Source organism: Gobius niger, assembly GCF_951799975.1.
Source record: "Gobius niger genome assembly, chromosome: 1".
NCBI classification, from domain to species: domain Eukaryota; kingdom Metazoa; phylum Chordata; class Actinopteri; order Gobiiformes; family Gobiidae; genus Gobius; species Gobius niger.
The window spans coordinates 55082682-55109868 of record NC_136852.1 but is presented as its reverse complement, the minus strand read 5'-3'; the positions used below and the strand labels follow the sequence as shown (position 1 = coordinate 55109868).

At 42.7% G+C, this 27187-nt stretch overlaps 1 protein-coding gene across 1 annotated transcript in view; it reads right to left on the bottom strand.

Annotated features, from left to right (window-relative positions):
- Positions 1-27187, bottom strand: part of LOC306964539 (tetratricopeptide repeat protein 28-like) — a 116621-nt gene that overhangs the window by 34681 nt on the left and 54753 nt on the right. The window contains exons 3-5 of the mRNA XM_079558587.1: positions 26845-27117; positions 24949-25079; positions 451-958 (exon numbers count right to left, since the gene is read on the bottom strand). Coding sequence (XP_079414713.1) covers positions 451-958; positions 24949-25079; positions 26845-27117 — 912 coding nt within the window. The remainder of the gene's footprint in view (positions 1-450; positions 959-24948; positions 25080-26844; positions 27118-27187) is intronic.

The following is a 27187-nucleotide window of genomic DNA, read 5'->3' as shown; positions in this document are numbered from 1 at the left end:
AAGACTTCCCCCGCTCACTTCCGTCAATAACCTTTAGGAGTTACTGCGCGGACGTTTTACTCCTCGTATCATTACGCCTCACAATATAGTCCCCCTTTTTATCTGCTTATAAAATCGACACGTTACATTTCTGTGTAAATATACTTCGCATGAAAACACTTCACGTAACTTTATTTAAATAGGGAACACGTGGAAGAGCTTGGTAGCTTCTATCGTGAGCTTTTTTGGAGCTATGTGACATGTGGGAGAGGCTGCGTATGTGCTCCGTTTGCGTGACAGAGCGCACGGACAAAGACCAGACGGGGATATATTAACCCGGCTAAAGTGAGGTAAGAGCATATCTCAGTATGTAAAAACGGTGGCCTATTCCTTTAAGGTTAAATAAATAAATATCACCAAATACATACAAAAAGCATAAGACCTCGCTTAAATAACTTTGCATAAACTTACCCAGATTAGAGGAGGCCCGTCCTTCAGCTGCTCGGTCTTTCAAACCCTCTGCAATGGAAAGCTGCTGTTCGTGGTACTGTTTGGCTCTCTCCAGGTCCTGCATACACCGCGCTGCGTGGCCCAGTCCCGCATAGGCTCTCATCTCGATGGACTTCTCCTCCAGCTCCTGCGCCAGCTCCAGCACATGTGTGTGGTAGGACATGGCCTTGTCAAAGTTTCTGTGGTAGTGGTAGGCGCTGCCCAGGTTGCTGTAAGCCCGCGCTTCCTCACGCTTGTTCTCCAGCGCTTTGGCAATGCCCAGGTGCTGCTCGTGGCACTGTACCGCGTTGTCAAAGTCACCCATTGCAATGTAGACTGCGCCCATGTTGCCCAGCTCGCGGGCCTCAGACAGCTGATCCTTGGACTGTTTGGCCAACAGCACGCACTGTTTGTGACTGGCCAGGGCGTTTGGATAGTCCCCGATGGCGGTGTATACATGTCCCAAACTGCTCAAGGCCATGGAGGCAGCCTGTGGAGGAAGAGAAAGAGGGAATGTCAAAAATAACAAGGAAATCATCTTTAATGAGAAAATAAAAATATAGAATGTTATTAATTATTCCCCAATTCCAGCATTACTGCGTGAGTAATTATAGACATCCCACCCACTTTCAAATACCCCTGCAGACATTAATACTGTACTGGAAATGAAAGGAAAAGGCTGAAATGTTCCAAATCTCTCCCGAGGCTTAAACATTCAGAGAGCAAACAACAAACAAAACCAGATCCATTTTGCCTGTGCAAAGCGAGCAGGGGGGTATGTGTGAATCAGATCAGCACAGCAGCAGCTTGTTTAAAGCCATCTCGCTTCATGGCATGCCACCACTCACAGAACAAAGACACTGCTAATCAGGAGAGAGACGGAGAGGGCTTTAACTGCACCGGCGAGCTGTGGGAGCTACATGCTCACTAAATAAAAAAAAAAACACAAGACACAAGGGATTTCATCATCTGTACAGTATGTCCACTATTATTTATTGCAAATAAAACAAGAGTGGGCTCTAAGTAAAGTTAAACACTCAACCTCAGATATGACATTCAGTGCAGGCTTATTAACTGTTTATTCAAGAGGTAAACAGCTGGGAGTGGGGGTCAGCCATCTTTCTGCAAACAGATGTTCAATTAATCATGCAGAACCAACTAATAAAGGCCTCCTTCTGCAGCTGAGTGTGCAGGCTCTGGTCAGGGAGGGGCTGGACTGGAGCCAGTCCAGAGGACACACACTGACAGTTAAGGCCACAGTGCGGCTCTGTCCTAATGAGACACTGGCTCAATGAATAACTGTGTCCTGGACAATCTATTGGAGGTCTGTACGGTAAAGTTAAGAGCTCATACAGAGACTATATATTTCAACAAAAGCTATTTTCACATTGCTATTGTACCACATAATAGAAATATTGAACCTCTGCAGAAAAGCAAAGCACATTGGTGAGAAAAATCAATAAAAGAGAAACTAAATGCTCTTTTATATACATTTAATTTAGATATCTTTAACAAAGTGATGCCTGGAACCGATTACCTGCCTGAAAACAACCAGAAATGTCTCAAATTTAAGAACTCATGGCGTTATACCGGCTCAGGCAGGCAATTACCTCTGTCACAACTGTTGCTGTTTCATGTGCACCGATAGCCCATCTAGAACTGCTCACTTACATGTGCCTTTTGAAGTTAAGCTCTATCTGTGACTGAGGCTTCTCCTTTTTCAGAGGCAAAAAACAGAGTATTTCTCATTTTGGCTTTGCAGAATTCAGAACGCAGTCACCACAGTATTCCTGGAGAAGAGCTGCTTGTGTGATCAGTGTATCCCTCTAAAGTCAGTCTGCAACGCTGCATTTTCTCCTCAGATGGAAGCGCAGATATGCAGATAATGAGCAGGCAGACTCAGCACTGACAGAGGGCGCACTGTGTTTGGCTAAAAGACAGTGGAACTAGATACCCCCGGCCTCCCGTCTCACTGCCTCACTCTGACGCCTTGATTTGATTGCATTTATAATCTTTAGTTATCTTTTTCCCTCCACTAGTTGCCACTCCTTCCAATCAGCAGTGCTCTTTTACAGAAAGCGCTCGCCTCTGGGTGTGAGCTGCTTTGATTTATCCAAACGCAGACCTTTATAAACTGTTGATAAACCACATGGCTCTTATCAGCAAACACATTTTGCACCGAGGGTCTCGTAATGAAAGGTACAACTGGTTGAGCTGGGAGAGAGGACAGAGAGAAGGCAGGCAGGAGGGGACATGCTAATCAGAAATGCCTGGCTCGCACAACATTATTCTATTTCTCTTGACAAGGACATTGGTTAAGAATTCCTCCCTGAGTCTCCTCTGTCAGCCTCCTCTGTACTAATATGTTTATACTGTGCGGCACATTAGAGAAATGGCTGCCTTTACGACACATGGTGGAGGTAATGCATTGTTCTTAGCATAATTAGCCCCTTATGTCATGCTGCAGAGGTGCTCTTGTTGGCCAGTCACGTTGGAATGTGACTTTTTTTTTTTTGGGAGGGGGGACTCAGTGGAGCTTGTGTGTGTTTTATCTCTAACTAAACGTTTAACAGTGGAGAGATTTGGGCACAGACTCGACCCCAAATGTGTGTCTTTTACAGTAACATGGGAGAGAGATCGGCCGCCCTGACGCTGCTGGGGGAGGAGCGTGTCTCTGTGTGTATGTCCAGCTCGAGGGCAGCCCAGCGCCGCTACAGTAAAGTGCAGCTGATGGGATTATTCTGCAGACACAGCCAACACACAACATGTTTGATTCCATTACAGCAGAGGTGGCAACAAGGCTTCTTTGACCAGAGCAATGCAGGTGTCTGGCAATTATATGCCTTTGCAATGCTTTATTCACGCTTTTAAAAGTACTTTTGGACACTTAAAATATCACCAAGACTTATTTGATATTTATATATTGGGAAGAATACTCGACCATCGCGTTTTCAAGGGATTTAAGATGTTCAAAATGTAGCTAACTAACTGTGCAATTGAAGCAAAAGTCCACTGCAGATATATACGTAAAACAATGACACATAACAATGCTGGTGAAAAGTGTCTTGTGTAAAAGGTGTAAAAAAAAAGAAAAAGAATCCAATCTTACTAAATAACTTCAAAGGCCATGATCATGTGACTGAGAGCTACACTTTGACTATTAAAGCACACAGAGCACATGTAGCAATGGCACATTTACAGTAATATACAGTATGTAACCACACACACACACACAAACATCTGTCTAATTAAAAGTAGAAGCAGAGGGAAGGTGAGAGGACCATGCTCCAGTGTTTCCTTTAACAAGCTGGGCTCTCAGCAACAGGAGCTGGCTGCCACACTGGTGCACAGGGAATGGATTGGGGAGCGGCGGGAGGGGGCTGGGGTAAGATAAAAGGCTACAGGAGAGATTGTGTTTGAAGGATGAGAGGAGAACACTGGAGACATCCCCCGGGTGAGGACGTCTTCAGATCTGAATTCACCTGCAGAGATGCATTTTGACAAAAAGGAAACATCTCAACTGTAATAAACTCTAAAGTAGAGCAGCGCAAATGTGAATCTCAGACAATTTGATTTCTGTAGGTGTCCCTCTGAAAGATACATGAGTGTTTATGTGTGAATAAACAGCGTCCATGTCAAGGTGAGGCTGGGGGTTGGTCAAATATGATAATGTATTCAGCTGGTTATAAGGCTGGATGTATTTCTTGGTGTTTGCACACAGATATGGATCCTCTGGGAGCGACCATTAGATCAGCCAAATGACTGCATCTCTGCCATATCAAAACCTTCTGCTTTTTTTAAAACAGCCAAATGCCGCGCTCTGCGGAGCGAGGCCAGGTACAGCTGGGCCTGATTGCTCTCTTTACATGTGGACGTGCTCACATGCACAGCAGCACACATCATTAAACAGGGTCCGCCAGGGCTCACCAGCACCACACAGGAGAGGGGTCTGCCTCAAATATTACACATTTATCTTGAGTTAAAGCACCACTTTACATTCAATCCAGTGTTTCAAATCAAATCAAAATCTGTCCATTAGGAACTTCATTTGCAGACAAAGCGTACATAAAGTACAAACAAATATTCACAGATTGACCACATCCTTCAATGTCACATACAATAAAAAGATACAAGTGAAATATAAACCATACAGTTCCAGGAACTACTGTCATTTACCAGTAATGAAATGATTTATTCCCATTCCTCACTCCCCCAAATAAGTCCGATAAGGATCAATCAGGGCGCTGCAGTTTATCATTTTATGTCATGGCTCCATCAAAAGCAGCATTAACACCACCATTTAGAAGAGTGCAGTCTTTCTCATCACTTTTGTCAGTTTTAGCACCTTATATCTAAAACATAACAGCTTGGAAATAGCGATTGTTGTCAAACGGTGCGCCCTTATACTGCAGACCTAAAGGCAAATGATAAAACCAGTTGTGTTGGAGTTGGTACTATTACACTGTTACAGCCTATTTTGAATGACTTTGCAGCGTCAGAGTTTTAGAGCTTTTAACTGGCTTTCTAATCGATCATCTGGGTTAACCTGATCTATTAACAATGATGAGATACGAGAGGAGCCACTTGTTTGGGTGTGACCTGTGTGACCTCCAGCTGTTAGATAAATGACGCCAACGGACCTGGAGCTTGATAATTCCTTTAGCCTTCACAGGACATGCTCACAAAGGATTGATTGTCACTAAAGGTCGATCTTCGGCTAAGGGCACTCGTGACAGCTCCTCCACTGTCCGTCAGACTGTCTGCCCTGCTCACACAAACATATCCTAACATTTAAACTCGAAAACAGGATGACATTGCAGTGAGTAAAATAATACAGTTTGTGTTCTGCTGTTATGAGCATAGCAGGACATTTTGTCTGAGTTGTGGACAGTCTGAGCAGTGGAGCCAGGCGAATTGTGGAGCATTTGTGGTTAGAGCAGACATCCACTATACATTTACTCACACATCTTAACATAGAAGAAAATCACAAACACAGCAAATGTTTTCCAGAGCTCTGTGGCTCCCCCTCTTTAGGGCCAAATGTTCAAAGCACATTTTTGTACTGATAGAAGGGCTTATCTGACGGTATATAATGGACTATTTTATGTACATACAACTTGACAGTACAAGTGACAGTCTGACAGACTCCAATGGAAATGGTGGAAAATACATGGCATGTATGCAAAGTCATGTGACTATGCATTGAAACTAAAATTGCTAAAAATTGCTACAAAAAAATGATATTCAGCAAATTGCCAGAACTGGGACTTAAACTTACAATGGTGAGGACCGAAAAGTGATCTGCCATATGTGCAGCAGCCTGCACCACTCCACTATTGGCCGCACATAAAATGGCCACATGAAACTCGAAAAAAGTAATAGCAACTCTATGGATCGGGCTTGTTCTTCTCACATCTCAGCCACTGCCTCCTCTCAACACATCCCCTGCGACAGGATGTCAGCATTGTTCAAATGCAAAAACAACCATCCTGGCTTCTGATAGACACACATGAATGTGAAGTCTAGCAGAGAGGACACTGAAGAGGGGGCATACAGGGAGAGCGGGCACTGCGAATGAATCTTAATGTAGTTGAAATCAGAGAAAAGCCTTGAAGGGCTTCACAGGGCTGCTTATTTCTGTGCAAAAGTCAAATCTCCACGGGCAAAGCTGTGTGATGCCTGCTGGTGCTGGGAATCAATTCTTCAGAGACCTTGTGGTGACAGAGGGGGAAATCACAGCTCAGTTTGAAAGTCATTCCAGGAGGGTTTGAGGTAAACATCAAGGTTTGCCACTTTGCATGGCCTCAAGCTACGGATCAACCAGCAGGAGGCACGCCACCGAAAACTCTTTCTATTAACGCCCAGAGCTGTGAACGCACCTAATGTTTGAACGAATAGAGTAAACTGCCAGTACACTCCTGACTTCAAGACAAAGACTAAAAGGCCAAGAGCAATAATGCACTGTACACAAGTTTCTCAAGGATGTACAGCGTTTGATGACAAGTTTGTCATTTAAGTCTATCCATTAGTAGCTAATTAGTGGATGTAACCCCCCCTGGTTCATAAGCGTGGTTCTAAATCTGGCATAGCTACAGGCCCCACTCACTGAGAGGCTTCAGGAAGCCAGTGTGGGTCCAAGGACGCTCACTCCAGGTTATTCAAGGACATCGGGACGAAGCAGAAATGGGAGGTGCTGCTGGTGTCAGTCGCAGCTGGACAAATCAGAGCTGACTTACAGGGGCTAAACGCTTCTGCAGTGCAGGGGGTGCAGTGTGGGGTAATAATACAGGACAGTGGAGGGGAGTTAAGAAAAAATGGGAAAACACAGACCAGTCAAGATCAATGTCGGTCCTGTTGTGGTCCAAAGCTGCCTTAAAATCCAAGTGATGAAGAGTGAACGCGTTGTCTAGACATTCAATATTAAAGGAAGTTTTATTGTCCGAAATATTATTGCTAAACAAAATAGGAGATCAGAATGAACAGCCTGTAATATTTAACTATGTTTATGGAGAATTGAGACGTATTTTATTTCAATATTTGAACCCCTGGAAAGACAGTCATTGAGTTTGGATGTAAACATCACACTTTACAGCTTCAGTTCAAACAATTTACAATATGAAGCTTAAGAGCTGAGAGCACCAGGAAGAACCTTTTACCCCAATCCCACTCACAAGCCATTTAAATCCTTTCCTCCCTCTGTGATTTCATTCCCCAAATGTAATTACAAGCCTGGTGCGGACAGCAGTGGCCCGAACATCAACACCACTTGTGTGTGGGATCAAAGACAAGCCGTCCCTCCAGAGCACCTTCTGCACCTCACTGCTCCATAGACTGTGGCTCCTGTAGACTTCCTAATGCCTTCAGCACCACTGGCCCTTTTGCTTTAGCCACAGGCAGTCAGCACTGGTTTTACTGATAAAAGACTCAAAAGTGATTCCCACTACTGGGCTGCATTATCACACCAATAAACACATTATTCACATACAAACTCATACAGTGACTATGTGCACAGGCAACCTCCCACTGTGACACGGATTAGGCCAGTAGGACTGTAAACCACCTCTGTGCTGCTACGATGGAAGCTAGATCCAGGAACATTCCTCTGCCTGACCATGCAGGACATGGGAGCCTCCAGCGGAGAGTGTGTTATCTGAAGACGTTTGTCTCGCTTCTTAGACATGCCCGCTGGCTCTGCATCGAGACTAAATCAACAAACTATAATCAGTTTAATCAACATGTTGAGAGTAGCCTTTGAATACAGAGGGGTGTGACAAACCCACCCGTCTCAGTGGTCTTTATTTAGAAGAATTCTTTAGTGTTGCTGATGAAACTTCTTGGATGAGTTTACTCTTGGATGTGAAAGCTCTCAGCCACTGCCTCCTCTCAACACATCCCCTGCGACAGGATGTCAGCATTGTTCAAAGGCAAAAACAACCATCCTGCAGTGTGGAACATATCTGTTCTACACTGCAGAGAACAGATATGACTCAAGAACCTTTGTCTAGGTTGGATAACTCCTGTATGACTAAGAGCTTACACAGACATTGAGACTAAGTGCTGTTGATATTAATTATGGTCCATTACTAGCTTTATTATCTACTGAAATAAAGCCAAGAAGACAATACAAAATGTAGATATGAATATACATATATCAAAAGTAGAGGGGATGGTTGTTCAAAGCCTAGTTTTGAGGTAAGAGCATAGTGGTCACACTATTTTCCCTTTCTGAACATTGCCTTCAAAACTTACTTACTTACTGCCAAATAATCATTTTACATTTGCTTTGGCTCTATACCTATTAGCAGTAATGCTGTATATATCATCGTACTTGATTTCTTTGAAATTACTTCTTTTCACACCTCCACAAAAGCACACTCATCACAGTAGAATCCTAATGATCTCTCATGTCCCTGTGATTTAGAATGGCTTCCCTTTGTCAACAGTCTGAAGTGTGAGAAATGCTTAGGTCTAGGATCAAAAGGGGAAGACCAGGAAGTAATACTTGCAGTTTAGACATGTTTTCTGGTAGGTGCTCGGGCACCTGCCAGCCCACCAACAGCTCAGTGCACCCACCACAGGTCTCTGACTGACAGCGACGGTAAATAGTTGCTGCTGGAGGCTTTGATTTTTATCTTTGCCCGTCGGCTGGATAGAAGCCAGTGTGAAAAGGGTGATTGGGCTTTTGTTACAGCCCTTCAGCAACAAATTGAGTTGGCATCTAAAGCCGAGCCTCCCCAAGATGCATTTTCACTTAGAGCTTCTTCCTGCTTGGATAACTGAGCAAAACAAGGGCACACAACATGCCTGGTGCATTAGCAAATACAGCGGCTTCGAGGAAAAGGTATTTAGTGAAGAAAGAGGACGGAAAATAGGGATAATGCATTTTTCACATCTATCGGGACTTGCTGGAATTTACAGGGGTGAACGTTTCTTGGGCTTGTTTAGTTAATGCAATTTAAGCCTCAGAGCCCTTTCCAAAGTGAACTCGGGTGGACAAAGAAGAGGAAGTTTGTATGCAGTGTAGCCGCCAAGTGTCAGCTGATTCAGGGGCAACACATAAGCACCATTCGAAAATGTACTACAGCAGTCGGCAGTCACGGCAATAGGAAAATCAGCATTGTGGCGGCAAACAAAGTGGCTTTCTGATTGACCCCTTCACACTGGATTGATGGAGCAATCACAGGGCACTTTAGTGTAGCAGGAAGTGACAGGATGTAGACTTCACAGCCGTAATGCAATGTGGGCCAAACAGAGGCCTTACAAAGGAAGGGGGGGCCGGAGCAGAAAACTCAAAGTAAAAATATGAAACACAGGATAGTCAGAACCGAGCCAACATCAACAACCATTTCATGACTCATGCACATCTGCTGTCACAAAGGATCCAGCTTTCAATAATGTACATTCAGTGGGCTGCGCAGCTGATGGTCATTGTCCGCAATGTTTTTTTACATAATGACAGGGCTGCAGTGATGTAAACTGAGGACCATTGCCATAGCAATATCATATAAAAATATTATACATTTTAAATAGTGAGAATCCAAAATAGTGGATGGAATATAGTTCCCCTTTTTATTGGCTTAGAAAATCTCCATGTTTAATTTTATGTAACTAGACTCGTTTGTGTAACTTTTCACTTTACTGTATTTAAATAGGGAAAACGTGGAAGAGCTTAGTCGCTTCTAACGTCACCCCTGTTTGGAGCTATACCTATGCTGGGAGAGGCTAAATGCTAACAACATCGTTGGTCTATTTGTGTGACTGAGTGCAAGACCAGACAGGTACAAATCAACTCATCTAAGCTACGGTAAGAACATATCTCAGTATGTAAAAACAGTGGCCTATTCCTTTAATAAACAAAACTAACCCAGAATGTCCAACATTCTAAATCAGGTCTAGAATAAATTGGCTGTAAATCAAGATAAAGAAGTGGTCAAGTCAAAATGTCTATCCTGGGCTTTATAGATGATCCCAGTCCAAGTTTGAGAACCACAGTGGAGCAAAGTTTAAATATTTAATTAGCAAACAAAGACAATCTAGATCTTGAAATATTTTATTTATTTATTTGCAGTCAAGTCAGTGTAAAAAATATGTACAGCTATAAACAGCCATAGTACACACTTGAGACAAGCTACTACAAAACCCATCATCCATGAGATTGTGAACATACGTGACAGCAGCTATAAAACATCTTCAGAGTGGTACACAACTGCATACACAAAGACAACACAGAAAAGGTCCCTTTTGTCTGCTCAGTGCTGATGAAAAGCTACCCACTGCGAACTTCAATCACGCTGCAAAATGAGTTGGAGACGTGCTGTAACCCCAGCAGCGTCATTAAGCTTGTCAGTCGGTTCCCTGAGGTGTGAGGGGAAACTGCCACTGGCCCAACGCTGTGTGCCGTGTGCCGGGCCCAGGCCCAGAGGTACTAAGAGCTCCTACTGTCCTAGATCCTTGTTTGAGACCATAATAATGAAGTTATATGGATATGGAGTCCTGTTGGTACAGCTATAAACCCCAAATGTCATGCATATTTTAATGATGGCGAGGGCAGATGATAGCAAACACTATTGTGAGAGAAATGATAGCTAAACCCCCATCACGATACTTCCCACGCATAAGAAAATCTATGTTATGGCCCTACAACAGACAGACAGACAATGCAGAGAGATAAGCCTGTTTGCTGCAGTGTGATTGGCCTCTGTGGAGCTACTGCTTCTCTCATCATTAACTCTTCAGAGGATCACGCTGCTGTAATCACGCTAAGCCGCGCTGAATAGCGATGAAGTCAAAATCGTGCCTATGCACATATTCACCGATGCCCAGCTCATCACACACACATCCACAAACCTTTTAAATCAGAACAATCAGAGACTAAAAAGTCCATAAGCCGTTGCAGAATCTCCGGCAAAATATTGCACCAGAATGTACACAGATTTCTCATCTACTACAAGGTCACATTTGCATTACAGGGATATCTCCATTTTTGCACATAATACTACCTTATACTGTCAGCAATGATATGAACTGTCAAGCAGTAATAAAGAAGTTACATGAGTATTGAGTAATGGAAAAATAATGAAACAAGGTTAATAGAGATTTATTATGAAGATATCTTTTTTTTTTAATTGTTTTATTCAGAAAGACAGTAGTCAAAAGCAGTCAAAATGTAAACAAGCAGACACCTCTATAATAATCAGCACCCCCTTGAGGGCCAAATCTAATCCCCTTGAATGACCAGATTTACGTTCTTACTTTATAGTAGCAATTATTATAGTGAGTTATTTTACTTTACCCCATTTTTTCAGAAATATCAGCAGAGACAAGCGTGATGTTGCAGACCTGTAATTTGATACAGTGAAATAGCTGGGGAAGTAGGTCTTATGGCTTAGAGTTTTTGCCCAATTAGTCATTGTTGTTCTGCTGTTTTGAAGTCTCATGTCTCTGTACTGTAATGAGGTAACACACTGTACAGTATATGACCCAGTTTCCAAATTAGGTAAGGAGAAACAACTATCTGCACACACAAAATTTCGACTTGTGCAATTATGCTCTTGCCGCAATTGGCTATCAAAAGTCACCGTCAGTAAAGTTCCTCAGTAAAGGCACCTGCGCTCTGTAATTATGGTACATTGTGCCTTTAGCATTGTCCCCACTCAGGACAGTGTAATTGAGGGCAGCTCTGTGGCTTGTGTAGCCGGGCCTGTCTTGGTTGTTATTTAAAGACCTTCCTTTGGTCCTGCAAGGTCAAGTATGAGCCGCCCCCGTAGGCCCCCGTCTCTCTCCAAGATGGAGCACTTTCATTTCGTCAGCTCGGGGCCTTGTATTTTGTCTCTATTTTATTGCTTTCTGTGAGTGCTTTCCACAAAGACACATTCCACTCCTTAGACGGGGCTCCGATCCAAAAGCAAGAGGGGAAGGTCTGGACACTGTGCCACGGGACAAAAAATGCTGACGCTGCTGCAGGGAGCTGCCTGGGACAAACGTCTGAGATGCGACCGGCAAGATACGAAAGGCAGTGAGAGAAAGTGTAGTGCAGGGGCTGTTAGTCGGCTTGAGCTGAGCCAAAGTGAAGAGCTATAATCCTCTGCTTTGGCCTCATGTCAGGGACTCCAGAAGACCATTTCATCATTCTGCAAAAAGGCTGCTTCTACAGACCAGGTTCGGGCCGCAGCTTTATATAATGCAAACATCAAATAGTTGCACAGTCGCAGCACTGACCTCTCTCTTCCCAGCGAGACCTTTTGTAATCCAGAAAATATTCAGAGTGCACATTCACAAAGAGTGTCTGGGATTTGAAGTCTACATGGGCAAATATGGGCAAAAGCCAGGTGTTAGTCTTAGAAAAACAAAAACAAAAAGCTACTGATTTGAAATCAGCTCAAACAAGAAAATGCTGACTTTTAGCTAAACCATTTCTAAAACAAAAGTAAAATGATGAGTACTTTCACATTTTTCACAACGTTGCACTTCTTTCCTCTCTAACACGGGTATGCCCTGCTAAAACTTGTGAAAAATGTACAAACTGCATCAAAGACATCCAAGTTCTCCTCACTGCTGATGCACGCAGAATTAGTTTCTGTTGAGGACAGCTGTGGAGGGAGTATCCTTGGCTTTGTAGCTTTCCCTTGTCACAACAATATCTTTTACCGCGGAGCTGCTGACATGATTCATGAGCCAGAGTGCTTGATGTGGTGTTGGTGCTTGGGCCAGATGAAATCCCCTCCGTCCACTCATAGACGTTTCTGTGTCTTTGCAAGTTATTGTATCCAACGAGCCATTTCACTCCATGGGCTAGAAATAGGTGTACTGCAGCTAAATCAAACCCTCGCCTCCACTCCCACAAATTCTTGCCACCTGAGACTTCCAAACTCTGTCTTTTCCATAATTTTTGCAGCACAACTTCCCATTGTGGTTCCCTCTTCCCCACCCCCCCTTTTCCCAAGTACCTCTCATTCCCTGCTCCTTCTCCTTCATTAAAATGGACTTCCTAAAGCCTCCATTCGTCTTGCTGACAGCCTCCGTATCGATCGGGCAGTGCAACGGGATGCAGTTCCCTGGCTTTAAATGGCTCTCTGGCCGGAGGGATGAGGTCTGAGCGGTGCCGAGGCGAGAGGGAGGTGAAGCAGACAAGGAGCTGCCATTTCTTTTGCTGGGAGGTCTGACCAAAGTCTAGACTGAAGCACATTTTTGGTCAGGTGAGAGCAAAGCCTGCAATAAGGATGGTTATTGCATGGTTGGGTCTGATTGGCCATTTCCTCACAAGGCATCTATGTTCAATAGTAACAAAGGTTTCAAAAGTTGTCACCGAAACTGTTGACTAACGCTCTGCCCCCCAACATCGAACCACCCACACAGTGAAGTGCCTTGTCACTTTTATTCTATGGCTTTTACCATAACACAGTGGTTCCCCAACCTTTCTTGTCCCACGTACTCCTTGAGGCATCAATTTATAACCCAAGTCCAACATTTTACTTTTATTATACATTATTAAAACTAACTTTTCTTTGAAAGTAATATTGAAATTCTACTCAGATTTCTGTAACATAGCATTGTGATATCCTATGTGTTTTATTTGAAATTTTTATTTAGTTTTTTATTGTTTGATATTAAAGGGATATTTCAGGATTTTTGACATAGGGCCTCATTTCCTAGTTATCCAGAGTGTTGCTGGCACCTGGAGATATTTTTTTTGTAATTCATGCAGTTCTTATGTTTGAAGAGTTTCGTGGCGCTAGGCCAATGCAAGGCTAGTGCATTTCTACGATGTCAGCTACCCTGCATTAAAAACAGTCTTACGCACTCCACAGTGCACCTGAGGCAAATCACTTATAACGCCAGACTAACGATATAAATGTCTGTGTCCATAGAATATTTTTTGGAATATAACTGACCTTGCATCACATGAATGATCGCATTTTGAGGGACTATTTTCTAGCAGATCACTCCGCCGCTGCGTAGCTTAGTAGTAGTAGTAGTTTATTCGGTCAGTTCATTCCTTTAAACATTATACAAACATTTCCAATTCTTTGTGTACAACATCACGAAAGGGTTTAGGCTGAAGTGAAAACTTATTACGCCTAACCCATACAAACATGAAGCAGATGCTGCTCAAATATAAGGTATTTTAAATGCAAAATGGTTAAAATGATTCTATCGACACAGACATTTATATCGTTAGTCTGGCGTTATAAGTGATTTGCCTCAGGTGCTGTAGAGCGGGTCAGACTGTTTTAATGCAGGCTAGCTGACATAGTAGAAATGCACTAGCCTTGCATTGGCCTAGCGCCACGAAACTCTTCAAATAAGAACTACATGAATTACAAAAAAAATATCTCCAGGTACCAGCAACACCCTGGATAACTAGGAAATGAGGCCCTATGTCAAAAATCCTGAAATATCCCTTTAACGTATATTTTATTATGCTCCTAGAGGCCACTGCAGGTGTCGTAGCATGTTGCGTTTTTTTACTCATTAATTGTCAGTGAGAGTAAATACTACGCTGACAGAAAAGATAATTTTTTTCACTCAAACGTGGCTGTAAATACTGTTTACGTGGCGCTAGCTGGCATTTAGCTTTGCCTGTTAGCCTGTTAGCTTCTTCTTCATGATTCTTTTAGTGTGTATTGGTGACTCCGACCCGGAGGCAGGAAAGTTGCAAGGGGAGATCAAAGACCCCCGAATAATCCCATTAACACTAATATTACCCCCAGAGGGACTACGAAAAGGATTTTTTATGGTAAAAAAGTTTAGTACTGCTTTATTTGGTTTTAATTATTTATTGCTCATAGTATTTTTTCTTTTCTTACTTTTTAACTTTCATAAATATTCTTCAGGAGCAGGATAAGAAGTATTAAATAGGCTGTCAAACTAAACAGCTACTACCCACATTTTCATATCGGTCACTTTTCAAGTCAATCCGCCATTGTCGATTCTATTACATGTAAAGCACATGCAGAGACTTTGTTTTCAGAGCAACGTCAAACACTACAAGACCAACTCCAACCAGATTCCAAAGCCTCAGAGGTGTTCAGTCAACATCTGCGTCCTTGTAGCTTCGTAACCATCTCGAAGACTTGCATCTGTTATAAATTTAACATCAAAGGCACGCATGTTCAGCTGATAATTGGCCTCAGTTATCATTGTATAAGCTGAAATGGCACGTCTTCATCCCCATGGCTGTGTGAAACTCCCCTGCCAAGATTGATGAGCCGAGGTCTATTTCACAATGATTAAAATCTTCATGAAGCTTGATGTGGTGCAGTTCAGTGTCGGACTGTCCCCTCCCTCTGATAAGCTCTATCTAAATGTCTATTGGTTGTCATCTGTTATTACACCGAACATGACACTCCCTGTATTAAAACGTGACACAGTCTCCTATGGCCATGTCACAGTTTATTTGTTATCTCGTACGTCCCTCTGTATTGCCATTGATTGCTGCACAGAGAGCGAGAGACAAGGCGTAATATTCCAGACAAATGACTTGAACTCCTCCAATAGTGAGCAGCTCGATCTTTACAAAGCATTACGGGTCTAGATTAAGGTCTTGTTAGAGTAGTTAACAGCGAGGCCAGTGTATTGACGTTTTGATCAAATGTTAGAAAACAAACACTGCTGGGTAGCATCAAATTAAAAATCCTTGCTCCGGAGACGGTAAAGAATCATTTAACATTGGAATGCTCTTTGTAAATGTCACTCCATAACAGACAATGGATCGAGTTCACATGACATCATAAAATCCTATAGAATAAGAGCCGATAGTTTACCGCCGAGGACAGGCCAGGATTCTGAGGTAGAAGTCGCCTTTAAACTGTCATAATGCTCAAGTTTTGGTTTATCAGTAAATGTGTCTGTAATTATAGGAACAAAAACTAGCAGAGAAAACTAGCACTAGATTTATTTTTCATTATACTGTATTAATGTTTGTTTGTTTGTTTGTTTACTTTATTGTCCCCGTAGGGAAATTTGTCCTCTGCATTTAACCCATTCTTCGATGCCGCTGGGGCAACCCGTAAGGAGCAGTGGTCGACGGCAGTGCCGCGCCAGGGGACCCATCTCCATGATGTGGAGCCCGGCTGATGGTCAGAATCACCTGGCTGGAGGATTCACCTATTGCACATGTTTTTAATGAAGAAACAGTGGCAATATTCAGTCACATAAGCGCGTTTGTGGCCAAGGCTGCACAATATTGGAAAAGATTGCTATATTCGATAACTATCTTGTATGTTACTGCAATTGAAACAATATTAATGTGATATTTAAAGGCCCACTGCGTAACATTTTGGACTATACTGCTGCCATCAACACAAAACATGCTCGCAATGACCAGCTCAACACAGAAAATGCTACTGACTTTAGTCGACATCTCAATGGAGACGAGCAGCAGACGTATCCACTCCCCGTAAAGTCATGTCTTAGGAGAGGTGAGCCACAAACAGCAAAAGCAAATGTTTATTTGTATATTTATGAGGTATTTTTCAATGATGAAAATATCTGTCATGAAATAAATGCTTGTATTTCAATTTTATTTATTGATATATTGGGTGTAGCTTTAACTAAACCACACAGTACATTCAAGTGCATTACAATTGCTTTCAAATAAGCAATCAGTTTTTTCAAAGTCTTTGGTGAAGCCAAGATTTAAAACAAAACAAGGCTAAAGTGTATGGACATTTTTGGTCTCTTTATTCAAAATGTAATGCAATTGTCAAATGGCTTTACAATATGTGATTTTAGCATTAATTTTAGATTAGTATTTCACAATTGTCTTTGCATTCTATAAATTCTAAATCGTTTAATGTAAAATGTACATTTAAGTTGGATTGTGAAATTACATATAAAAATGCCATTTACACTGTTAAAAATGTAAAATGCATGTTGAATTTCCATATTGCAAAGATAATTGAATGTTGAAATTAAAGAATGCAAAGACAATTCTCAAGTACAGATCTAAAATGAATGCTAAATCACATAATGTAAAGCCATTTTGACAATTGCAACATTACATATCGACTAAAGGCACCAAAAAACATCCACATTTTTAAATTACAAAGTGTTTTTGTTTTATGCTCTGTTGGCAAAAATATATGCTCCTGTTGGGAAATAACAACATCAAATTAATATGCCATGAGCCTACACATGTTCCTGGGCTCTTAATCAAATGTATTGCTGAATTCTAAATTGTATGCAGGGCAGGTTGAATGCAGGAGGGAATATAGCGGAAGTGGGGGTTAGGGGAAAAGGAGAAATGGAGCATGGGCCGCCGAGGAAGAGAAGAAGGAGGAGAGGAGGGAGGGAGGAGGCAGTCGAGTAGTAGTCGATATAACGGCACTCATTCATCTCTCTGACAGCCTTCCAAACGCTTCACTGGGAAAGACACAACGCTGCGTCACCTCAAATGCAGCAAAATCCACTGAGCGCATCCCTATTTGCATTCACACCCAAATGAAAACACTGGCCCAATTTCAGTATCTTGGGTCTCAAAAGTGCAAGAGTTCCTGCTGCGGGTCAGTGGCACGTTAAGGGACACTGCGATTCAGTGCACACCCCATTACACTCAGCATATACAAGCGTGAAGCTGCGGCAGGCATCAGTAAAAGGCACATATGCTCTGGCCTCTTGTGACATAAAATATACACAGGCACACATCTGCTGATATGGTAGACGTGAGGACCAACAATCCAATCAAAAGTCAAAAGTCTCAAGGGTGCTTCAAACCAGGCAGCAAGCGAAAGTTGAGATTGAACACATGACAACATTTGTATTTGTCCCCATAGGGAAATTTGTCATCTGCGTTTGACCCATCCTTCAAGAGCCTCAGGGCAACTTGTGAGGACAACTGATGAACTGTTGGACCAGCATCTTGGAGGTTTTAACTCAGTCACTACGCAACCATCACCATCATCTCTAAAAAGAACACATGCGGTTCTTATGAGGATAACAAATGCAATATGATTCTGTTATTATCTAAAGACAAATGCCACACAGAATCTATTCAACTCTATTCAAGGTCAGTAGAACAAAGATTCATCAGTCTGCCTTTTCTCATTGCTCCATCTCATTCAACACAATTGTCTTGACACAATGATGTGCAAAGTCTCTAGTTTAATATCAGTGTATAATAAAAAAAAATATACATTTCCGAGTGAAGCCTTATACTTCATGTGATGATCAAATAAAAATATCATCAAAGCTCTTATGATTTGGCCTGTGTCTGACAGGAAGCAACACGCACATTCACAAAGTCTGAACTGATCTACTGGATCAAAAATAAGTGCAATAAAAAGACAAGACATAAAAATCTTCTGCACAGCTGAATAGCTCACCAGTTTATTGCTTGCACCGCAGTAAGCATTAAAATGATTATCCTCTGTTTTGTTTTTATCTGACATTTTGTTTTAATAAGTTTAATAAAACACACACAATCATGTTTATATGCTTTTGTTTGAGTAAATTTCACACACTGTTAAGGACTGTTATCTTTATAAATCATTGCAAATTTGAAGCCAAATATGCTCAGGACTTGATGGCTTTGCAAGACACTCACACAGAAGAATTCACTGCATACTGTATTATGTCCATATTGTCCACACACAACACACAAATGGAGCTCTCCTTGTTCTGGTCACGGCCCATTGGCTGATGCCTGACGTCCATATCCCATGATTCATGGCGGGGCGAGCTGCTGTGGAGCGGTTCTAAACCACTGGGCCAAGGAGAGCCTGTGTGTCATTAAGGCACAGCGGGCTGGACATGCTGTTAGAGGCTATAGCCCATCGCTTCAGCGTGACGTGACAGGAGGTGAACACACACAGCCATTTCTCGACGCTCCTCCCAGTGTGGTCCCGAGATTCACCCGAAATCTTCACTGTAAATTGGGATTAGAGTACATTCAATCTCCAGCAAATGACTTTCCGGGAGACATGCGTGTTTAGTGGCTTCACCTCAATTTATTGGGTGTTTCACACCGTATTGCAGCACGACGCTATGCCACAATGGCTTGTATAGAAAAACACCAAACTGGTCCATTGTATAATAACAAGTCCAGCAAGACAGTCTTTCCAAGCAATGGGTAAACATAATGTTCTGATGCGGCTTATACTGCACTCTATCTAAGTATGTACAAATCTCTCTGCGTATTAGTTCAAAAGGTTCAGAGAAAGTCATGCATTAAAACATGGTTAACCTCTTAAAGGAATAAGCCACCATTTTTACATACTGAGATATGTTCTTACCTTAGCTTAGACAAGTTGATGCGTACCTGTCTGGTCTCTGTGCGTGCACTCAGTCACACAAATGTTGTTAGCATTTAGCCTGTTAGCATATCCTGTTCCACGTTTTCCCTATTTAAATACAGTTACGTGAAAAGTTACACATCCAGGTCTAGTTACACAAAATTAAACATGTCAATTTTCTAAGCAGAGGAAAAAGAGGTATTGTAAGGCGCAATAATACCTTAGGAGCACTTCGACGTCCGATTTTCCGTCGATTTTACTTCACTACAATGTAGTGCCCCTTTTTATCCACTTAGAATATCGTCAATTTTAATTTTGTGTAACTAGACTTGGATTGTGTAACTTTTCACATAACTGTATTTAAATAGGGAAAACGTGGACCAGCTTGGTCTCTTCTAACGTCACCCCAGTTTGAAGCTATGCCTTGGCTAAATGCTAACAACATTTGCGAGACCAGACAGGTACGCATCAACTTGTCTAAGCTCAGGTAAGAACATATCTCAGTATGTAAAAACGGTGGCTTATTCCTTTACCCCTCACCTGAACCAAGCACATTTTCTTCAGTTTGGCTTTACCCAAATTTAAATTTACCCAAATTTACCCAAACTTAGCGACAAAAACAAGGATGAAAAGACAACAAAAAAGCATTAAAAAGAGACAAAAAAGTAACAAAAAACATGACAAAAAGGCACCAAAAAGCAAAAAAAAAGTGTCGAAAACACGACAAAAATGCTTAAAACATTACACAAACGTAGCTACGACAACGCACCAAGAAAAGTTAGGATCAGTTTTCAGTAGGTCTTTCAAATTAGGCATTACACTGTTGCTCTCCAGTCCAGAAGCTTTTACATTTGGGTAAAGCTGAATTGGAGAAAATGCGCTCAGTTATGGCGGGGGGTAAGAGGTTAAACTGGGAAATCACAATACACTATTCCATTTTGAAGCTTCTGTATAGTTTGCTTTGTTTTTAACAATACTACATACAGTAAATATAGTGCGTGAACGTGAAATGAGAACATCTAATCACACAGACAGTTGCAATGAAGGACTAGTGCTGGACTGTTATAACTTAACCTGTGGCTAAATAGCCCGACCAATTACCCCCCAATCCCACTTAATCAGCACAGCAGTGGCCACGAAAGGAAAAAGGCCTGCCGCGCCAAGCTCCACCTCTGCCATCGTTTATTAGGCGGGACAGAGTAACAGCAGTGCCGGCACATGTCCATACCCTAATGAGTCCTTAATAGCTCCTTTTCTCTTACTTGGTTGATGACAAGCACAGACAAAGCATAATCCTGACAGGAGGAACACCCACAAAGACCCTATTCTCACCCCTGATTTAGAAGCTCATTTCTCTTCCCTTCGCTTCATTATACAAACCGGGATCCAAACGCTGCAGCGCGCTCCAAACTAAGTATAAACACCTATGATGAAATAGTCCCGAAATGATTTGAAAGTATGGGAGTAAAGTTGTGGTAAATTCTTTTTCCCAGTTAAGAGGAGAATAGATAAACAAAAAGCAGACTGTGCATAAAGAAATGTGAGAAGATGTACAAAGCAAATGGGCAAATAAACATTGAATCTGACTGTGATTTCCATCTCAGCAAAGGGTTGGGGGAGACGGCGGTAGAGGCTCTTTTTAACATCGCACAAGACATAATTACAGGCTATACCACTGCCAGCCCGCCTCAGTTTCTCCTAAATACTCACACCCCAAATTAGGGGTTACCTCCTTCAAGTTCAAACCAGCATTTAAGCAGAAAACATCACACACAAACAGAAAGATGGGAAAGAGTGCTGGGAGAAAGAGATAGTTTAACAGCTTTTGGATCTCTGTAAGAAAGGCCTTTGTTGGAAATGGCTACTGGCAGGGTTGTGAAAAACTGGGACAAAACCTAAAGTTGGAAAAGACACAAAGAAGTGAAAGACGGCGGAGTGTGTATGTGTGGTATCTGCTGAACATATGACAGCTGAAAGTCTGCTAAGGATATTTCCAACCGGCACAGAGTGAAAGAAAAACACTAACTTCACGCTAGCACATGACCTCACCGGATTGGACCGCAGCTCCAACTTTCAGTGGTGGATGACAGAGCACTCACTCCTCTCTGCTTTTCCGAGCTCACTTCTCTTTCCCGCTAAGATAGCCTTTCTTTTTTTTTTTTTTCAACATTTTATTTATGAATGTAGCCTTTGGTTCGAGTGTCTTACAGTTTATTGGGCGGCAGGGATAGCATGAGAGAAATCCCATCCCTCAATCTTCTTCTGATATCACTACTTTAGATACTGTATTACCCCTTGATTTATTGTCAACACTCATCAGGGATCTGTTTTTTGTCTTTCTCAGCTGCCTTTTTTCCCCCACCAGGCAGAGCTGTGAACAAAAAAAATCCAGCAGCCAAAATATTATGGTTAGCCTCTGTAAAACGTTACACCACTTGATCTCGCCGAACCCGCGTCCATATAATAGTCTGGGTTCTTGTGTATCTAGCCCTGCTTGACCTCAATTGTGTGATGTCAACTCAGCCAGATGTTGGTAATTATTTGTGAGTATTCCAACTGATAGCAATGATGTCAGAAACGACCAGGATAAGAGCCAAGCTGCAGTAAGAGATAGCCAAAAGTGGCAATGTGGCAGAAAATGGGGGCAACAACTGGAGGAGCTTCATGGAACAGTGCTGGACATTAACAACAGCCACATGCCTTTAGTTTTCTGCTTTGGCTGGTAATATTACGGACGACTCTTTCGACACTTAGACCCATGAGGTTTTACACACAGTTAATGACTTTTACGCAAGTTTTGTATACAACATAAGAACACGCACTGAGAAAAAGAAACACTCATGTGATATCATTTTATAGAACTATTTCAACATAGCATTTCATATACTTTAGCTTCATCAAAAATATAAGAAACAAGTTTGCAACTGGATAATTCGAGGCTAGAGAAAACAGTAACATTTGAAGAAGACTTTCCCCAGAGGCCGGTGTTCATGTCGAGCCCAGTCCATGTAACCATTGTACACATCTTTCCATCTTGTTACAACATCCAACCTTTTTCACCATAAAATTAAATTATGTACAGTATATGACTCACCGCTTTAGGTCAACTACACTGTATCTCTCAGGATTACCGCCAGTTTGTGTGTTTAAACGTGCTTCCTCTCGAGACTTTTATATACAGTGGAAATCCAGTCAGAAGCAACATCCTGTCCCCGGCCGCTAGGAAGTGACCTCAGCTTCAGAAAGGCCAGATAAAGCGTCCACATCAGAAAGGAAAACAGCGGGCCGGGGGTAATGAGCTCTGCGCCAGGCTCCGACATGTTCTGAGGCCGGCCAGGTGGTGTGACACACATATGACTCTGATTAGGGGCCCTGAAGAGGAGCGGAGGAGGCTATAGGGCCAGCAGGGAGGACTTTCAACAGCCAATCCGGGCCATCTCTGCTTGACGCAACAATACAGTGAACTCCACAAGGGCCGTGAGACAATCTGAGAGTACGAGAGGTCAATCATTTATTTATGTGCACGCGCTGGCACATCTGCAGCATGAAGCTTTAATACAACAGCGCGCACTACAAACGGCATTAGTGAGTGGTTTACACGTGTAGTTCTGTTTGCACTGACAGTACAGCCTCTGCTACACCCAAACAGCAGGGAGCAGGGACGTGTCAAAGGGGCCTCGAGCTTCATTCTTCAGCGCTGAGTTTGATCCTGGCACGGCGGAGCACGTTTGACTGGACTGTTTAAATGTCCCTCGATATCAGGGAACACAAACAAGCGGCGCTGGCGGCCTGGCGCGGAGGATAAGGGAAGAAGGGGAAACGCGGGCCATTCTTCTCCGCGACTGTGACGGGAATTGTGTTGGAACAAGCACCTGTCAGCCACAACAATGAGCACAGAGGTCATCCAGAACAAGAGAGCGAGAAATAGAAAACAGTGTGTGACGGTGCAAGAAGACGCACGGTAAACAGCGAAACACATCCAAGGCAGTCTGTCAAACTCATTTCCCCTTTCTTCCAAGGATTTTCTTAAAGCCGTTTGTTTTCTTATGTTTAGATACAGTCACGCTTCAGACAAATTTGAAGCAGATAAACACAATGAGGCATTTGTTCAAGTTGCTATCATTAGGGGTCACAGAAAGTGGAGCTTATAACTTCACGGGATTGTAGCAAAGTTTGTACTTAAATAACTATGCAGACATATGTGCCCAGTCACTAGAACCAGGGACACAAGTGGGCAGCCCAAATTTCGAGAATAAAAGTTGAATCGATCAGTTGAAGCCATCAAGAAGCCTCTAAATGTTTAAGTTAGCAGGGGCATTATTTATCCTGTGTGTATTTTCATGCTGGGTAAACACCAGGTTGTGTTGGATGGACGGCGCAAAGATTGTAGCAGACGAGTTGAACCGTGGACGTTACAACGAACATGTTTGGAAGTGGATTTATTAATCACAGCTCATGTGGCGGCGCTTCCTCATGAAGAGCCTTGATAGCAAAGCAGCGACAGAGGAACAGAAACGCTGTTTTGCTCCCCAGACAGGATGACACTTTGGCCACGCAGCTTCAGCGTTAAAAAAAGCTTCCCGCAAAAGGACCAAACAGTAAGTTCTTTTTATCACAGTGGATTTTGCGTTTGAGTTGATCTCTGATGTCTCGCTCTGTTTCCACGTTAGAATACGCTCGACCCCTGTTTCCTTTTGTTGTTTGGGGAGGAGGCACCGCTGCTTTGGTTTGCGTAGTTGACACATCCTTTAGCGAACAAATGCCACACAAAAAAGGCAGTTTTATACATACGCCTATCGTTGATCAGTTTATGTGCGTTTGAGTGACAGAACTCAAGGCTTGAGGACTGAAACCCCACACACATGACACGACAGGAGGGCTTTTCTAAATGAGTTGTAAATGAGCCCTATTGTCATTGAGAGAGGTGAGAACAGCCCAAAAGTTCAGAGGCCGATTCCTCTCTTTGACATATTTCCAGGTCCTAAATTCAACTTGCCACATCTTCTCCAAATATAATCAGATTTCCATATGTTACACATTGTTGGGAACTTTGGACACTACACTTTCACAAGCTATGTCCCGCTAAAAATGCCCCAAAACCAAGTTGTGTCCCCCGTTCTCGTGATGGGTCACATATTTGTGTGCTCTCAACTAAGCCCGGACACTAGACATTCAACAACACCACTGTAACATGGAACAAGACAAGGTACTACGAGAACTGTACACGTTTTTGTACAGAAAACTGGTACCAAAAGTTTAGATGTCTGTTTTCACACAAATAATATGTTTTTATTGGATTGTTTAACACTATTATCCCATAGATGATGATAAATGCAGCACGGGTACAAAACAATATTGTTAAAACAGGTATGATATCAAGGTGAAAGTCCTTCTCACATTCATTCATTCATTCATATTATTTACAATCTCTCTTCTTCTTCTCTTTTGGAGAATGCCAGTCTTCCCAGATCATGTTCAGCGTGTATCAAGTTCTCTACACTTATGTTTATAACAACCATACACTTTATTATACTACTCGAGAAAAACAGCTGCAGCCTCTTGTGTGTCAGACTCCTCCTTCATTGTCCCCATAAACACAAGGCCCGATCCGGCCCCTACAGTCAGATAAAAGCAAAAAAAAAAAAAAAGGCACAACCCAAGTTTATAGAGCTCTGCGATGACAGTTAGGCAGCCCTCTCCCTTTCACAGATGTGGTAAGTGCTCCGAGCTCCATGTGTGCGGCTCTTACCTCTCTGTCCTTGAGCTTCATGGCCAGGACCAGCTGGTTGCGGTGGTTGGTTAACGCTTCTCGGTAGTTCCCCTTGGAGAAGAATGCCGAGCCCAGATTCCCATGAGCGCGGCATTCCCCTGTTTGGTCACCTGGAGATGGGAACAACTAGTTATAAACTCGGAACCATACAGTGGGGTTAAGAACGTTTTCAGAGCCGCTTTTTATCACTTCTATGGAGCAGTCTGACTCCATTACTTTACTGCTTTGAACATTAAAAGTTTAGGTCTGTGGTCATTTCCATTCATTGCCAAAGATACAGAGAGGTGCAGCTTCGAAAAGTCTAAGGTATCGCATTCGACATAATAACAGGAATAGTTAGACGGTAGAGGGTTTGAATACTTCTGCAGCCCATTGTAAATATTATCACTAGTATATCTCCCATCATTTCAGTGCCACTGCGGCAGAGCTGTGCAATAACCCTCAGATGCCACCATAGCCTTAAATGGGAAAGTGTCTGTTATAAGTTCTCCACAGTAGAATAGCTTTCCTGACAGCTGCTCGTGTTGATCTCAATGCTCCGGAGGGTGAGAGGGGAAAGCCTTATTATTTCTGCCTGACAGAGAGGCCCCACAGACAGGGCCAAAGTAAAGCTCCAGTCTTTGAGCCTCACCTGAGAACCACGGCTCCTTATCTCAGGCTACGAGAACCAGTCATGTGTCAAACTGCGTGGGGAAAGCAAGAGGAAAGCCGCTTGGCCACACTTTTATTTGTTATTTTTCACTTTTTCACTCTCTGTAAAAGTTATGGCTCTCCAAACTCTGCCACTGTATCAAACTCTCATTTGCATATATTGTATTGTTTGCGAAATACAGTGGGAATAATAATTAGGAACTGATGGTAAAAATAGATCCATGAAGGAATTGTTTCAGTTGCTCAGTGAAACTCAAACATATTTTAGTTTTTCTTCCTAAAATAGTCCCACACACATTCTGCGTATGTTGAAGGATCTCTGCGTATTGTAATATGCTCTACCCATAACTATTTTCACACAAAATGTAACAACTGCTGAAGTGAACAGACTTTAATACATGATTTGAGCCCTTTGGGTCAGTGGTTCTCAGCTGCCTGAATAAAAATAATTCTATGGTGCATCGTGCAACTTTTATGTGGAGAAAAAAGTTGATACTAGAGCATATGTGACCTTCCAGTGACCCAGCGGCTGTATGAGTGGTTATCTTGGCGCCTTTGCTCTCCATCCGGGTTTCCTCTATGACGCCCCAGGACCAATATCATCTAAGTTTTTGTTAGGGTTTCTGGTAGGTTTTCTGGATGGAAGGTATACTGTACGTAACCATGGACACAACTTTACATGTGGACTTTAAGGACTCATGTTGATGCACTGTTCCATCTATTCACCACAACTGCCTCTAAAATCCTGCACTGTCACTCTAAAAGTTGTTACTTCGGGTCCGAAGTGCAGTCATGCACGAGCTTAATATAGAAGGTGCATTTACACGTATGACCTGAGGTGGCAGTAGTGAGTATAAAATGGCCAACTTGCATCTAGCCCCTTTAAGTGAATCAATAAATACATAAATGTCCCTTTCCACTCTTAACCCCTTTTCACACTGAACTGCCCTGTCAAATAAAGACTGCAGGCAAAAAAAAAAAAATACAAAAATTGTGATTATGCAATGTCGTTGCCACGGCTGCTGACAAAGGGTAAGAGTTTGCTTTCAATCAATTGACCACAAAACAAATGTTCTCAGCATTACTTTTTTCATTCTTTTATATTGGCATTTTGAATGTTTTCTGCCACACTACGCAGTACTCGCCACAGCAAGTAACTGCAGGTGGGTCTTCTTGAACACTGGGTCACTTATATTCTTCCCGTGTGTTTGCGTCCTGTCTTACCTAAAGTCTTGGCCACTTCCAGGTCCTGCTGCATGTAGCCAGTGCTCTTCTCGGTGTTGCCCAGGGACCAGTGTGCGCTGCTGAGGGCCGAGAAGACCGAACCGCGGAGTTTGAGGCTGCATGTGCCAATCTTCAAAGCGGCTTCCAGCACCACAACAGAGGCAGTGTGGTGGGCCGCCGTCAGCAGCTCCTGGCCAATCACTGACACCACCACAAAGGGACTCTTGTCCAGCTTCATCTTTTGCAGCTGCTGATAGGTGGGCTCGAGGGACTCTGCAGGAAAAGGACACAAAATGTGCAGATCAGAGACAGGCCACGGGACCTTGAGCAGACAACAATAACA